The sequence below is a fragment of the Pongo abelii genome, chromosome 2 (genome assembly GCF_028885655.2).
Source record: "Pongo abelii isolate AG06213 chromosome 2, NHGRI_mPonAbe1-v2.0_pri, whole genome shotgun sequence".
Lineage (NCBI taxonomy): Eukaryota > Metazoa > Chordata > Mammalia > Primates > Hominidae > Pongo > Pongo abelii.
Genome location: NC_085928.1, coordinates 167,275,260 through 167,292,472, shown reverse-complemented (window position 1 = coordinate 167,292,472; position 17,213 = coordinate 167,275,260). Strand labels below are relative to the sequence as shown.

Here is a 17,213-nt window from a genome sequence, read left to right as displayed (position 1 = left end):
ATAATTCCCACATGTTGTGAGAGGGTCCCAGTGAGAGATAATTTGAATCATGGGGGCAGTTTCCCCCATACTGTTCTTGTGGCAGTGAGTAAGTCTTGTGAGATCTGATGGTTTTATCAGGGGTTTCTGCTTTTGCATATTCCTCATTTTCTCTTGCTGCCCCATGTAAGAAGTGCCTTTCACCTCCCGCCACGATTCTGAGGCCTCCCCAGCCATGTGGAACTGTAAGTACAATTAAACCTCTTTTTCTTCCGAGTCTTGGGTATGTCTTTATCAGCAACATGAAAAAGGACTAATACAAACATGGTAAAAAACAAAGTTAAAAGTAAGATTTTGTAAAAAGTGTACCATAAAATACAAATCATAGAAAACTAAGTTAGCTATAATACTCAGAAAAAGTAGACTTCAGAACAATAAATATTACTAAAGAAAAAAGAGACATTTTATAATGATAAAGAAGTCAACTCCTCAGGAAGACATAGCAATACTAAATGTCTATGCACCTAATATAGAAACTTGAAATATATGAAGCAAAACTGAAAGAATTAAAAGGGGAAATAAGACAAATCCAGTAGTATATTCAGGATTTCAATGCTTCTCTCTCAGTGATTGATGGAACAGTGCTGTTAGCTAACTTCTTATTGACTCAGCAAGGATGTCTTCTTAACAAACAGTAGTGTAGAGAAGGCACAAAAAAAAACCCTATCAACCAGCTTGATCTAATTGACATTTATAGAACATTACACACATTATAATGTTCAGAGGACACATTCATTTAAAGTAAATGGAACATTCATCAAGAGAAATCACATGACAGGGCATAAAACTAGTTTCAATAAATTTAAAGTATCACAATAATACAGATTATGTTTTTTGGCCACAACAAAAATAAATGAGAAACAAACAACAAAAGATATTTGGGACATCTGCTTTCAACAGTGATAAGTTGGGATTACATTCACCATCATGCCTGAAATCACAAAATGGACAAAATATATGAAACAATGATTTAGGGGCATTGGACATCAGGCAATGAAGAACAGAGAACCTGGAGAAACCTCAAACAAAGGAGGTGAATGAACCCTATGATTACCCTAGCTTATTGCCTGGAGAGAGTCTTAAGGTTGTGTTACAAATATTGGAAAGCCAGGATGTCAGGAGATCGCCCTGAGGAGAAAGAACTGGGAGTTCAGGGAGGCCACAGAGCTAGAGTTTGCAGAATAGAGTACCAGCAAGGATAGAACTGCACAAAGAGAGAACTCTGGACAATCCCTCTCAAATCATCAACTAAATACTTATCAGTATATCCATGTAAAGGAACTACCTAAGATCAAGAGGAAAAACATCCTAAAAGATTAGAAGGAAAACTGTCTGGATCTCCAGCAGAGCCAGGACTAGTGCCTGTTTTCACTATTCAGACTGGAAAACCTAATAACTCACAACACATTGGGTAGAGTACTAAGAAAAGTTTTGCCTTAATAGTGAGGCAAAATTAGGCCCATACAAAAAACTGCTCCCTGTAACATCAGGAAGAAGGTGAGGAAATCCGGTCTCACCACTTCTATTTAACATGGTAACAGAGGTTGGAGCCAGGGCAATAACACACAAAAAAAAGAAGTTAAAGACAAACAGAACGTAAAGGAAGATGTAAACTGTCTTTGTTCACAGACAATGGGTTTGTTTATCTCTGAAGGAAAACTTACAGAATCTATGAAAACACTACTAGAACTAACAGGTCAGTTTAGTATATTGCAGGGTACAAGAGCAATATATAAAAATCAAATTTTATTTTTACACACCAGCAACAAATAATTGAAAATTGAAATTAAAGTATCAATATCTCTTACAATAGCATGATTACAAATGTCAGTCCACAAATTCAAGAACCAAAAAACTGCAAGCAGTAAAATAAAAGAAAACCATACTAAGGCATATCAAAATCACAATGCTACAAACCAGTAATAAAAATAATAATGAGAAAAAAATCTTAAAAGCTTCCAGGAAAAATAACAACAAAAAATAACCCAGATACTTTATACACAGAGAAACTTCCATCCATACTTCATACTCTATACAAAAATTAATTCCAAATACCTCACAAGCGAAATGTAAAATCTAAAACTATGAAACATCTAGAAAAAAAAACACAGAATAATAAATTTGTCATGCTGAATTAGGCAAAGATTTCTTGGGTAAGACACCAAAGCACAATGTAAAAGAAAAAAAAGATAAGTTGGCCTTCACTAAAACTAAGAACATCTGCTCTTTGAAATACTTTCAACAGAGGGAAAAGACAAGCCATAAGTTGGGAGAAAATATTTGAATAATCCCATATTTAATTAAGAACTTGTAGCCAGAATATATAAAGGGCTCTTAAAACTCAATAATAAAAAAATTGTAAAATGAGCCAAAAATTTGAACAGATACTTCACCCAAGAAGACATATGGATAGCAAATGAATGTGAAAATAAGCTCAACATCATATAACATTATAGAAATGCAAATTAAAACCACAATGAGATACAACTACCCACCTATTATGATGTCTAAAATTAAAGACTGATCATACCAACTCTTGGTGAGGATTTGGAACATATGACATTCATACCCAACTGATGGAGTGTAAAATGTTTCAAGTACTCACAAAAAAAGGCTGGCTTAAAAATATAAATAAATAAAGCAGGCTGGGCATGGTGGCTCACGCCTATAATCCCAGCACTTTGGGAGGCCAAGGTGGGTGGATCACTTGAAGCCAAAAGTTAAAGACCAGCCTGGCCAAAATGGCAAAACACTGTCTCTATTAAAATTACAAAAATTAGCTGGGCTGATGGCACATGCATGTAATCCCAGCTAGTCAGGAGCCTGAGGCACAAGAATCTCTTGAACCCAGGAGGCAGAGGTTGCAGTGAGCTGCAATCATGCCACTGCACTCCAGCCTGGCTGGGCAACAGAATGAGACTCTGTCTCAAAAAAAAAGCTAAACATACATATACTTACCTTATGATCTGGCAATTCCACTTGTAGGAATTTACCCAAAAGAAATAAAAACATACCAACCACAGAGTTGTACACAGATGTTCATCAAAGTTTTATTCATAATTGCCAAAAATTGGAAACAACACAAATAGATAGCTGAGTAAAAAAATTGTGTCTTAGTCATACAATGGCATCTGTTTAGGATTAAAAAGGAATGAATTACTGATATATCAACAAATTTGACAAATCTCACCTACTGTAAAAGAAGCTAGCCTTCAAAAATAAGCACATACTTGATTTATAAACGTTTTAGTATAAGAAAAACTAATCTATGGTGTGAGAAAAAAAGATCAGTGTTTGTCCGGCTAGGAGTTCAAGGTGGTAGTATGACTGAAAAGGAGCACGAAGAAACTTTTCAGGTGAATAGAAATGTTCTATATTTTGATTGAAGTGGTTGTTACATGAAATTGTATATATGTCAAAATTTATTGACATGCATTTAAATTGGGTGCATTTTAGTACATGAGAATCATTCCTAAGTAGGTTTTTAAAAATTGAGGTGAAATTTACATAATGTAAAGTTAGCCATTTTAAAGTGTACAACTTACTGGTTTCCTGTACATTCATGACGATGGGCAACTATATTCTTTATCTAGTTCCAAAATATTTTCACCACCCAAAAGAAATTCCATGCCCATTAAGTAGTAATACCTCATTCCCCATCTTACTGCCCCTGGCAACCACCAATCTGTTTTCTATCTCTATGGATTTACTTATTCTGAATATTTCATATAAATAAAGTCATATACTATGGGACATTTTGTGTCTGGCTTCTTTCACTTAGCATAATGCTGATAAGGTTCATCTACATTGTAGCATGTATCAACACTTCATTCTTTTTTATAGCAGAATAATATCCCATTGTATGCATACACAACAATTTGTTTATCCATCATCTGTTGCTGAACATTTAGGTTGTTTCCACCTTTTGGCTATTGTGAATAGTGTTGCTGTGGACATGTATGTACATAGATTTGTTTGAACACATATTTTAAATTCTTTGGCATTTATATCCAGGAGTGGAATTGTTGGGTCATATGGTAAAGCTACTTATTTTTATGAGGAACAATCAAAATGTTTTCCAAAGTCACTAAAGCATTTTTCATTCCCACCAGCCAAATAGTAGAGTTTCCAGTTTCCCCACATTTTTGTCCACACTTGCTACTTTCCATTTTTTTAAATTATAGTCTTCCTAGTTGATGTGAAATGCTATCTTATTGTGGTTTTGATTTGCATTTCCCTAATGACTAATGATGAACGATTTTGAATATCTTTTCAAGTGCTTATTGAACATTTGTATATTCTTTTAGAGAAATATCTATTCAAGTCCTTTGGCCATTTAAAAATTGGGCTGTCTGTCTTTTTGTTTTTGAGTTGTAAGAGTTTTTATGTAATATAGATACTAGACCCTTATGAGATACATGACTGGCAAATATTTTCTCCCATCTTATGAATTGTCTTCATTTTCTTGATAATATTCATTGATGCACAAAGGATTTTAATTTTTATGAAGGTCAATTTATTTCATTTTTCTTTGGTTGCCCAAGTTTTTGATGTCCTATCTAAAAATCCATTACTGAGCCCAAGGTCATAAAAACTTACCCCAATGTTTTCTTCTAAGAGTATTAAGGTTTTGCACTTATATGCAGGCCATTGATCCATCTTGAGTTAATTTTTGCATATGGTGTAAAGTAGGAGTCCAATTTCATTTTTGTGTGTGCATGTGTACTTATCCCAGAAACATTATTGAAGAGACCATTCTTTTCCTATTGAATAGTCTTGGCACCTTTGTCACAAATCAATTAGCCATATGTGTATTGGTTTATTTCCATTGATTTTTTATGTCTACTTTATACCAGTACTACAGTGTTTTTATCACTGTAGCTTTATAGTTAAGTTTTGAAGTCAGAAATTATGAGTCCTCCAATTTTATTCTTCTTTTTCAATATTGTTTGGCATTTTGGAGCTCCTTGCAATTCTATATGGCTTTGAGGATTAACTTTTTCATTTCTGTAAATTAAAAAAAGGCTGTTAAAATATTCATAAGAATTTCATTGAATTTGTAGATCACTTTGGGTAGTATTGCATCTTAACAATATTAAGCATTTTAATTCATGAACATAGTTCTTTCATTTATTTAGTTCTTTGATTTGTTTCAGCAATGTTTTGTAATTTTCAGTGTACAAGTCTTTTATTTCCATGGTTAAATTTCTTCCTAGGTATTTTATTCTTTTGGAAGCTGTTGTAAATGGAATTATTTTCTTCATTTCCTTTTCAGATTGTTCATTGTTGTGTAGAAACACACTGATTTTGGTGTTGATTTAGTACCCTGAGATTTTAGTAACTCATTTATTAGCTATAGTATTTTTTTTAATTTTCTATATACATAGAATCATGTCATCGGTAAAAAAAGATAGTTTGGATGCCTTCCTTTCTTTCCAATTTGGATGCCTTTTACTTCTTTTTCTTGCCTAACTGACCTAGCTAGATCTTCCAGTACAATTTTGAACAGTAGTGGTGAAATTGGATATCCTTGTCTTATTTCTGGTCTTAAAGGGAAAGTTTTCAGTCTTTCACCATTGAGCGTTTTTCATAAATTCCCTTTATTATATTAAGTAAGTTCCCCAGTGTTTCTAGCTGTCTGGGTATTTTCATGATGAAAGTGTTTTGGACTATGTCAAATGCATTTTTTAAGATCAATTGAGATGATCATGTGGCATTTTTCCTTTGTTCTATTAACATGGTGTATTACATTGATTAATTTTCAATGTAAAATTACACTGAATTTTATGTTGACCCACCCTTGCATTCCTGCGATAAATCCCTCTTGGTCATGGTGTACAATCTTTTCAATATGCTGTTGAATTCAGATTGCTAGTATTTTGTTAATGACTTTTGTATCTATATTCAGAGGGGTATTGATCCCTAGTTTTCTTTCCTTGTGGTTATCTTTGTCTGGCTCTGCTATCAGGTTAAAATGGGTTTCATAGGATGAGTTAGTTGTCTCCTCTTCTATGTTTTGGAAAAAATTTGAAAAGAACTGATGCCAATGCTCTTTAAATGCTTGGTAGAATTCACCGGTGTGGCCATTTCATCCTGGACTTTTCTTTGTTGAAAAGAAAACAACTTTGATTACTGATTCAATCTCTTTACTTGTTACAGATATGTTCAGAATTTTAATTTTTTCTGAGTCAGTTTTGGTAGACTGTGTGTTTTTAGGAATTTGTCCATTTCATCCAACCTATTTAATTTGGTGGCCTACAATTGTCCACACTATTTTCTTGTAATCATTTTTATTTCTGTAAGGTAAGTAGAAATGTTCCCACTTTAATTTTTGATTTTATTTTTTTGTACCTTCTCTTCTTTTTTTAGTTTGTTTAGCTAAAGATTTGTCACTTTGTTGAATTCTTCAAAGAATTATCTTTTGTTTTTGTTTTGACCCTCTTGTTTTTGTGTTCTCTAATAAAGCCATTTTCTAAAAAAATGGTACGAAAGGTACAGAGGACAGAAAAATTAATTTCCATTGACTTTTGGACATTTGTTACAAGAATTGGGATATAATTATGTGATTAAATATCTTTTTCTTAAAAAAAAAACCAGTCTTATTCCAAAACTCTCATTCAGACACAAATATTCAGACAGTTTCAATCTTTCTAAACTCTTCTAAATTGTTTGCTAGTATAAAACGAGAAAGTTCACACATCTCACACATCACACACAGCAATATCAGTCCACCACAGCCAGTAAGTGCTAGTCTATGAAGCATGTTAGTAGGCTCTTGCGAATATTTCATATGTGCCATCCTGTTGTTAGAAATTCAAGATGCAATTTAGGCATCAAAGAATATACTTACATTTAGGTCAGTCCAGCTTTCTGACAAGGATTCATCTACAAATTACACAGCCACCATGGTAGGGTGGCAAAACAGATTTTGTTATGGTTGTTGATAGTTTAGGTCACCCTTAAAAAATCCGCTGGCATTTAAAGTGCTAAACAGGTTTCCGTAAAAACTTCTGTAGCACTCCTTCCACAGTGATGTGCTATTACATTAGTATTTTCCCAGAAATTCTAAATAAAATCCAATCTTGGTAGATCGCAATCACCAAGAATCAAACACCAAAAAGGTAAATAGTACTCACTAGAAATTCTGTACTGACTCTCTCCCTTGCTTAAAAAACACACTTTCACAATTTCCTCAGACCATGTAAGAGCAAACTTAACAGAAGTCACTGAATGAAAGACATTAATTAAGACAAAGTTAGAAGTATCAGATAAAGAATTTTCATAGCACACACAAAAAATTTTATACTCTGTGCTATACTATTCAAATATCATATAGCATCCTACTTTCTATTCTTCTCACTGACTTCATGAGAGTCTTGAACTCATAATAGGATGCAGGCACGAGACCTGGTGATGTCTGATCACCATGTACAAATTGCCAAGCACACAGACATCAATGACAGACAATGTAAGTCGAGCATCATAAACATTTCTACTCCTGTGGTCAGTGTTGCCAGTTCATGGGCTACAGTCTAGCATGAGGATCTCATCCAGAGAGATTTCCACTTTTCTTTATTCTAGGGCACCTCAGTACATACCTCATCTCCATCACACACGGTTCCAGGCTACAGTTTCTGGTTCTTGCAAGGAAGAGGAATTTTGTGGGGTGGGGAGAAGGCTAATGGTCACTATCGACTGACACAGAAAAAAGAAAATTTTCCCACTTGCTTTTGTATTTTTTTTTTTTTTTTATTGTTACAAGGGAATTCTCTACCACAGCCTTGAAGATCACATATAGATAACAATAGGTCTGAGAGGGTCATCCATTGGCTTGTTGCTATAGGGTCTTATCTAAAGCCAGACAGTGGAGGGCTGCCTTGGGACCCACCTTGGGTAGGAGAGGAGCTTAGAAACTAGGATCTGAGATAAGGTCCTTCCTGACAACCCAGAAACAGGCACTGGTGGGGCCAGGAATCACAGGCCACCTTGCCAAGGCAGTACACCCAGTTCACATCTTACTCCTCTTAAACCTCTTCTGCTACTAGCTTCAATTTTGCATCCTTCTCTCCTAAGATCTATTTTGCAGGCAAATACCAGAGGGCTATGGCCAAATATAGCTTGGAACTGGGTAATTTTCTGAGCTTTGGTTGTAAATTTTAAAAATTGATTGTCAATATCTAAAAACAAGGCAATTCCAAATATCAGTAGAAAATTTGGGCTTGTCTTAGAAATGGGAAAATCTGGCAACTGGAGTAATTTTTCCACAACTGCAATGGGCTGGAGCTGAGAAGGAGCTTCACCTTCCCTGAGTGGAAAAAACACAAACTGACCTTCCTCTGCTGCCACACCAACAACACAAAATTATGTGACCAAATGTATGGTGTTTGTTTGTCCCCAGACACCAAACAAGCAAGAAAGCAATTCTGTGCAGACATCAGCTAGGTGTCCTCTAATTCAGTTCAATTCTGACACTGTCTACCTGGAAATAGTGTCAGATTCTACAAGTTGAAGGCTCAGTTCCCAAGACTGTCCCGTCCTTTCAGATGCCAATTGCAAGCTCCAGGTTGCTTTACATGTGCTTGTGACTGGAGTCCCCATGACTTCCTCCTCAGAGTCCACTAATTTGTGACAGTGGCTCACAGAACTCAGGGGAACATTTAACTTATGTTGGCCAGTTTCTTATAAAGGATATTGCAAAGGACACCCATGTACACCACATAGAAGATATGCATAGGACAAGGTATGGAGAAAGGAGCACAGAACCTCTATGCCTTCTTGGGTGCATCACCCTCCAGGAACTTCCATGTGTTCAATTACCTGGAAGTTCTCCAAACCCTGTTCTCTTGATCCTTTTACAGAGACTTCACTGGACAGCGATAATTGACAACTGTATAGAAATGTGACTGGACAAAAAGTGCATAATCTAATACTAATAGACTGAATGGACAAGCTCAGCAAGGCCTTTTCTGTTCAGATTCTTCATGGCCTCTCTGTATACATTCCTTCCTTCAGGTATGGAGCAGGACCCCTTCTGAAATGAGGGTCTTATGACCCACAATCAGACAAGATAAGTCAAAGAATTTCTTTACGATCAGCTCCTAGACAGAAAGGTAAGGGATAGAGTATATTTTTAGTTTGAAAAGCCTGCCTGGGGGAGAAAAAGAAGCAGGTGAAAGGCAAGCAGGAGAAGGTCAGAGAGAGAGATTCTATTTACTGAAGCCAACTTCTGAGGCCTAAAGCACCCCAACATTATAACAAGGGCTATGGGAGTTATGAGGCAGAAACCGTAAATAAAAACTAATGTGTATAATCACAATATCGTACCTTCTAAGACAGGTCAAGTGCTCTCTGGACCTATCAGTGCTTGAGTTTGCAGTGTTGACTCTATAGTTTCCTACAACTTTCATAGCTTCTACAGCACGAATGTAGAAGACTGTGTAAGGAAGACAGTATTTTCAAAATGGGAAGTATGGATCTCTGTGTCTTAGTAAACTGGCCCAGTATGAATCTCTGGTCTCCTATTCATCTTATTTACCCAAAATCTTTTTAAAACTTACCTTGCCCACTTGCTGAAGGAGTATATATATATATATATATATATATATTTACTTTTTGCTCCTCACTTCATTAAAGTTATGTGTTAAACTGCTACAGATAACTTTTTTGTCTTGTTAATTTCTCTCCTTTCCTGAAAAGCCATCATACTGCCATATCTGAGATATCTGTGGTTGGCTTTCCCCGTCTTAGTAATACAACAGTTTCTTTCTCAGTGTCAGAACAAGGGGAAAAGCAGGCCCCAAGTCTTCCAAGTCAGATAATACTCTTGTTTCTATACTCCACTCTGCTCCTTCCTTATGATCTGGCATAAAACATCAACATGGCTCAGCAGAATTAATGGGGGGCATGGTTCTACTTTTAATAAGGCACTAAATAATACTTAACTGCCATAAGAAAATTATTTCTATAAAGATGTGAATGATAAAGCAACAAAGTATAGAAGGCAAAGCATTAATTTGGGGATAGGACATAGATCTAGTTAAAACTTTGTCTCTGCCATTTTTTATCAAATGATTTTATTAAGTGAAATCCTGAGCATCAATTCCCGTATTTATGAGTGAAGAGTAAACATGAGAACATATGTAAAGAAACCAATACTGTGCTTGGAAAACAGTAGAGACTCAATAAGATTAGTTCCTTGTATTCCAAACTGGTGGCATAGAAGCAAGCTGACTTCATTCTCCACTACAGGAAACAAAAAAATATATATACAGCACTGAGATTATCACTAATAATATCCCAGAACTCAATTGTGAGTACTAGTTAGTTCCCAGGGCCACAGAGAAATGAAAAGAGCTCCATGCTGATGGTAAGACAATCAGATTTTCATGTCTGCAACACCTCTTCCTGAAATCTGCCCAGCATCAAACACATAAAAACTCCCTCTGACTCATGGTTTCTACACTAGAAAAAGTGAAACTGTGGTTGACAACAAGCTTCTCTACCATCTTAAGTTCTCTGGTAGGAGGCCTGTCCCTGCCTCAACCCACAGGAAGCATCATGAGTGCCTGAAGGAAGAAATATCCTTAAGACAGCCAGAATCAATGGGAGAAGGTGGAACACTCACTCCCATCCCTGAAAACTGCTCTGTAACTCAGCCAAAAGAATGGCTGCTGAGCAGCACCATGTTAGAGCAGGTATGTTCCAAAGTTCCTCTGAGCATGAAACTCAGCCAGCCTTCCCACACTGTTGGGATATCCCTCTTGAGACCTGCCCCACTCAGGACACACAGTGGTCCAATCACTTGTTAGAGCTGAGCAAAACTGGGCTTTCAATATCATCTAGTATCAAAAAGGAGGCAGTGACCTAGCAGGGAAAAAATTAAGAAATTCAATAGGTGAGTTACAAAGAATCTCCAAGCATCTATATCTAATGAAAACTAAAAGAAGCTAGAGAGAAGACTGGAATAAATAACTAATCTTTCAATGTGAACATATAGATGTACATCCACAAGAAAATCAACAATCAGGAAACCATGACCTCCTCAAATGGACAACGCAAGAAACCAGTGGCTAACCCTAGCAAGATGGTGATATGTGAGCTCTCTGGTCAAGATTTCAAAACAGTAGTTTTAATGACATTCAGTGATCTCTAAAAAAAAAAAAACCACAGAAGAGAAATTTAGAAATTCCTCAGAGAAACTTAAAAAAGAGATTGAAATAATAATTTAAAAAATCAGAATCTTGGAACTGAGAAATACATTTGCAAAACTGAAAAAATTCAGTAGAGGCTCTCAACAGCAAAATGGATAAAGCAGAGGAAACAATCAATGAATCAGTGATCTCAAAGGCAAACTATTTGAAAACGCACAGTCAGAGGAGAAAAAAGAAAAAAGAATGAATAGAAATGGAGATTACCTACGAGACATAGAAAGTTACTCCAAAAGGCCAAATCTAAGGATTATTGGTGTTCAAGAGGGTATTGAGCAAGAGCAAGGGGCAGAAAGCTTATTTAAAGAAATAATAACAGAAAACTTTCTAAAACTCGAGAAAGATACAAATATTAAGATACACGAAGGTCAGAGAATACCAGATTTGATCCAAGTAAGACTACCCCAAGGCATATAATAATCAAACTCTCAAAAGTCAAGGAAAAGGGAGAATCCTAAAAGCAGCAAGATAAAAGAACAAATAACATATAAAGGAATTCCAATTAGTGTGGCAACAGATTTTTCAACAGAAACCATGCAGGATGGGAAAGAGTAGGACAATATTTTCAAAGTGCTGAAAGAAAATAACTGTCATCCAAGAATATTATATCCAGCAAAGTTATCCTTCAAATATGATGCAGAGATAAAGTTTTTCCCAGGTAAGTAAAAACCAAAAGAATTCACCACCATCAGACTGTCTTACAGAAATGCTAAAGGGACTTTTTTAATCTGAAATAAAAAATAATAATGTGCAAAAAAGAAAAAAAGTAAAATTAAGTACAAAGACAACTCAAAAAAACCCAATACTGTAATTTCAATGTACAATCTGCTCATACTTCTAGTATAAAGCCGAAAAGAGAAATCTATCAACAATGAGAATAGCTAAAGCAACCTATTAAGAGATGGGCAACATTAAAACATGTCAACAAAGACAACAAAGTGTCAAAATGGGGAGGAGGGATGGAGTTAAAGTATAGAGTTTTGTTTTTTTTTTTAGTTTTTTCTTTCTTTGTTTCTATTCTTCCTTTGTGATCTAAGTTGTCATTTTTTAAAATAATTTGTATTATCTAAAAGATGTTTTTTGTGTGCTTCATAGTAACCACAATGCAAAAACCTATTATAGATACACTAAAATAAAAAAGCAACGAATTAAAACATACTACCAGAGAAAATATCTTAACCACAAAAGGAAGACAGTAAGAAAGGAGAAGAGGAGTTACAAAACAACTAGAAAACAAGAAACAAAATGGCAGTAGTTAAGTCCTCATCAATAATAACATGGATATAAATGGATTAACCCTCCAATTAAAAGACATAGAATAGCTGAATTGATAAAGAAACAAGACCAAACTACATGCTGCCAAAAGAAACCCACCTTACCTATAAAGATACATATATACTGAAAGTGAAGGGATGGAAAAAGATAAACCAAAAAAGATCAAGAATAGCGATATTTATAACAGATAAAATAGACTACTAGTCAAAAACTGTAAAAAGAGACAAAGAAGGTCAATATATAATGATAAAGGGGTCAATTCAGCAAGAGGATATAACAACTATAAATATCTATGCACCCAACATCGGCGCACCCAAGTGTATAAAGCAAACAGATCTAAAGGGAGAGGTAGATTGCCACACAGTAGGCAATTAGTATTAGTAGGGGATTTCAACACTGCACTCAGTAGTGGACAGATCAACCAAACATAGAGCCAACAAAGAAACCTCAGAGTTAAACTACACTCAAGACCTAATAGACCTATTTGACATTCACAGAACACTTCACCCGTCAACGGCAGAACACATTCTTTCAATCAGCACAGGGAACATTCCCCAGAATATGATGTATCATAGGTCACAAAATGAGTCTCAAAAAATTCAAATAAGAAGAAATCATATCAAGTATCTTTTCTTGCCACAATGGAATAAAACTAGAAGTCAGTAACAAGAGGAATCTCAGAAACTACACAAACACATAGAAATTAAACAACATGCTTCTGAACAACCAATGGGTCAAGGAAGAAATTAAGAAGGAAATTTAAAAGTTTCTTGAAACAAATAAGAATGCAAATACACATTGTGCACATGTACCCTAAAACTTAAAGTATAATAATAATAAAATAAAAATGAAATAAAAAAAGAATGCAAATACAAACACCAAAATCTATGGAATATAGAAAAAGCAATACTAAGAAGGAAGTTTACATTAATAAACATCTACATTAAAAAAGTAAAACTACTTCAAATAATCAACTTTATGATGCACCTCAAGGAACTAGAAAAACAAGAACAAATCAAACCGAAAATTAGTAGTAGGAAAGAAATAACGTAAATCAGAACACACATAAATGGAGTTGATATTTTTAAAAGTATAAATAATGCAATGAAAGTTGGTTTTTTAAAAAGATAAGCAAAATTGACAAACTTTTAGCTAAACTAACTAAAAACACATAGAGAAGTCGCAAATAAACAAATTCAGAAATTAAAAAAGATACCTAACAACTGAGACCACAAGGATAATTAGCAACTATTATGAACAACTATCCACCCACAAATTGGAAAATCTGGAAGAAATTGATAACTTTTTGGATATATATAATCTAACAAGACTAAACCATGAAGAAATAGAAATCCTCAACAAACCAATAATGGGTAATGAGATCAAAACTATGACAAAAAGTCTCCTGTTAAAGAAAAGCCCAGGACGCAATAATTTCACTGCTGAATTCTACCAAACATTGAAAGAACAAATACCGAATTCTCCTAAAACTCTTCAAAAAAACTGGAGAGGGGAGAGTACTTCAAACACATTCTATGAGTCGAGAATTACCCTGATACCAAAATGAGACAAACATACAACAAAAAAAGAACACTACAGGCCAATATCACTGATGAACACAGATGCAAAAAATAAATAAATAAATAAAAATAAAAGCTCAACAAAATACCAGAAACCTGAATTCAACAACACATTAAAAAGATCACTCATCATGATCAAGTGGGATTCATCCCAGGGGTGAAAGGATGGTTCAATATACACAAGTCAACAAACGTAATACATCATATTAACAGAAAGAACCAAGAACAAAAACTATATGATCATTTCAATAGATGCCAAAAAAAGCATTCAATAAAATTCAACCTATTATGATAAAAAGCCTCAACAAACTGGGTATAGAAGAAACATACCTCAAAATAATAAAGACCATATATGACAAACACACAGCCAACATCATAGTGAAAGGGGAAAAAGTGAAAGCCTTTTGTCTGAGATCTGGAACAAGACAAGGATGCCCACTTTCACCACATTTATTCAATATAGTACTGGAAGTCCTACACAGAGCAATTCAGCAAGAGAAATAAGTGGCACCCAAATTGGAAAGAAAGAAGTCAAATTAGCCTTGTTTGCACACGACATGATCTCACATCTCGAAAAACCTAAAGACTACACCACAAAACTGTTAGAACTGATAAATGAATTAGCCAAAGTTGCAAATCCAAAATAAACATACAAAAATCAGTAGCATTTATATATGCCAATGCCAAGTAATCTGAAAATAATGTTTTAAAAAATCCCATTTACAGTAGCTACAAAAAATATAAAATACCTAGGAATCAATTTAACCAAAGATATGAAAGATCTATTAAAAAAACACATAAAACACTGATAAAATAAAGTGAAGAGGACAAACGCACAAAAAGAAAAGAGATTACATGCTCATGGATTGGAAGAATTAATATTGTTAAAAATGAAACTATAAAACACTGATAAAATAAAGTGACGAAGACACACACACACACAAAAGAAAAGAGATTGCATGCTCATGGATTAGAAGAATTAATATTGTTAAAATGAAAATACTACCCCGAGCAATTTACAGATTCTATGCAATCTTTATCAAAATACCAATAACATTCTTCACATAAATAGAAAAAAAAACTTAAAATTTATATGGAACCATAAAAGACCCCAAATAGCCAAAGCAATCCTGAGCAAGAGAACAAAGCTGGTGGCAACACAGTACCTGACTTCAAAATATACTAAAAAGCTACAGTAACCAAATCAGCAAGGTACTGGCATAAAAACAGATACGCAAACAAATAGAACAGAATATAGAACCCAGATATAACTCCATACGCTTACACCCAACTCATTTTTGACAAAGTTGCCAAGAACACACGATGGGGGAAGTTCAGTCTATTCAATAAATGGTGCTGGGAAAACTGGATAAACACACACAGAAGAATGTAAACTAGTGCATTTCCACTATGGAAAACAGTATGGAGGTTCCTCAAAATACTAAAAATAGAACTACTACATGATCCAGCAATTCCACTATTGGGTATATAACTAAAACAAAAGAAATCAATATATTGAAGAGATATATGTAATCCAATGTTTACTGCAGTAGTATTCACAGTGGCCAAAATATGAAATGAACCTAAGTGCCCATCAATAGATAAATGAATAAAGAAAATGCAGGCTGGGTGTGGTGGCATGCACCTGTAATCCCAGCACTTTGGAAGGCCCAGGTGGGAGGATTGCTTGAGCCCAGGAGTTTGAGACCAGCCTGGGCAACATAGTGAGACCCCATTTCTACAATTTTTTTTTAATTAGCCGGGTATGGTGGGCATGCACCTGTAGTCCCAGCTACTGAGGAGGCCGAGGTGGGAGGACCACTTGAGCCCAGGAGGTCAAGGCTGCAGTAAGCCATGATTGCACCACTGCACTCCAGCCTGACCCTATCTCAACAGCAACAACAACAACAACAAAAGTATGGTAACTATAGATAATGGAATATTATTCCTCCATAAAGAAGAATGAAGTCCCATCATTTGCAGCAACATGAATGGAACTAGAGGTCATTATGTAAAGAGAAATAAGCCAGGCACAGAAAGACAAATATTGCATGTATTCATTTACATATGGGAGCTAAAACAAGAAGATCTCATGAAGACAGAGAGTAGATTGGTGGTTACCAGAGGCAAGGAAGGGTAGGGGAGAGGGAGAAGAAGGTTGATGAATGGGTATAAATAAATGGTTAGATAGAAGAAATAAGACATGATGTTCAATAGATCAGTAGGGTGACTATAGTTAACATTAGTCTATTGTACATTTCAAAATAGCTAGAAAAGAGCAATTCAAATGTTAACACAAAGGCAAGATAAATATTTAAGGTGATAGATATCCCAATTATCCTAATTTGATTATATGAATGTATCAAATCTTAACATGTACCCCCAAAATATGTACATCTATTATGTAATAATAAAAAAATTAAAACATTTAAAATACAACAAAAAAGACTGGTTCCTTCCCTATTTCTATATCCTACAGACAGCTGGAGCCAAGTCTCAGAAATCCTAGCCTTCTCAGTGATATGGAGAGAACATCTGAGCAGTCTGTACAGGAAATGCTAGGAATTACATTAACTTCAATACACAACCCACATAAACAGCAAGGAAAGAAAACCATCAGCCTGGGAAACTCAAGAGTAAAATTCAATTTAAAAGATAGAGCCACTGCCAAATGAAACACTGGTCCTTATACCTTAACCTTCTCTCTATGAATCCTGTATCTCCTGCCTAGAGCTTCTCCCAAGGTGCTGTTTGGTCAAGCCCATCTCTCAACACCCATCACCTGTGCTGTTGCTATATAGTAAAGTTGTGTTCTTTGCTACTGATATCGGTCTACAGAGCAGCAGCATTAGCGTCACCTGGGAGCTTGTTAGCAATGCCCCAGTCCAGACCTACGGAGAATCAGAATCTGCATTTTAACAAGATTCCAGATGACTCCTATATACATTTAAGTGTAAGAAGCTCTGCTGTAGTTCACGTACTGTGTCATTTGGGCACTTTCTTGTTTATATCAGTTGGGCTGTTTATTGAGCATGTTTTGTGTGCCAATAATTTTAGATACTTTATATCCTCTAATATTCACAAAAGTAGAAATTATTACGAATAACATATA

General features: G+C 35.1%; 1 protein-coding gene across 7 annotated transcripts in view; it reads right to left on the bottom strand.

Moving 5' to 3' along the window:
- Positions 1-17,213, bottom strand: part of SLC66A1L (solute carrier family 66 member 1 like) — a 52,880-nt gene that overhangs the window by 32,701 nt on the left and 2,966 nt on the right. The window contains exon 1 of one of the 7 annotated variants that reach the window (XM_002814226.6): positions 9,364-9,602. The exons of the other annotated variants lie outside the window; for them this stretch is intronic. Coding sequence (XP_002814272.1) covers positions 9,364-9,446 — 83 coding nt within the window. The 5' untranslated portion in view covers positions 9,447-9,602. Of the gene's footprint in view, positions 1-9,363; positions 9,603-17,213 lie in introns of those variants that run through there. 7 annotated transcript variants of the gene reach the window in all.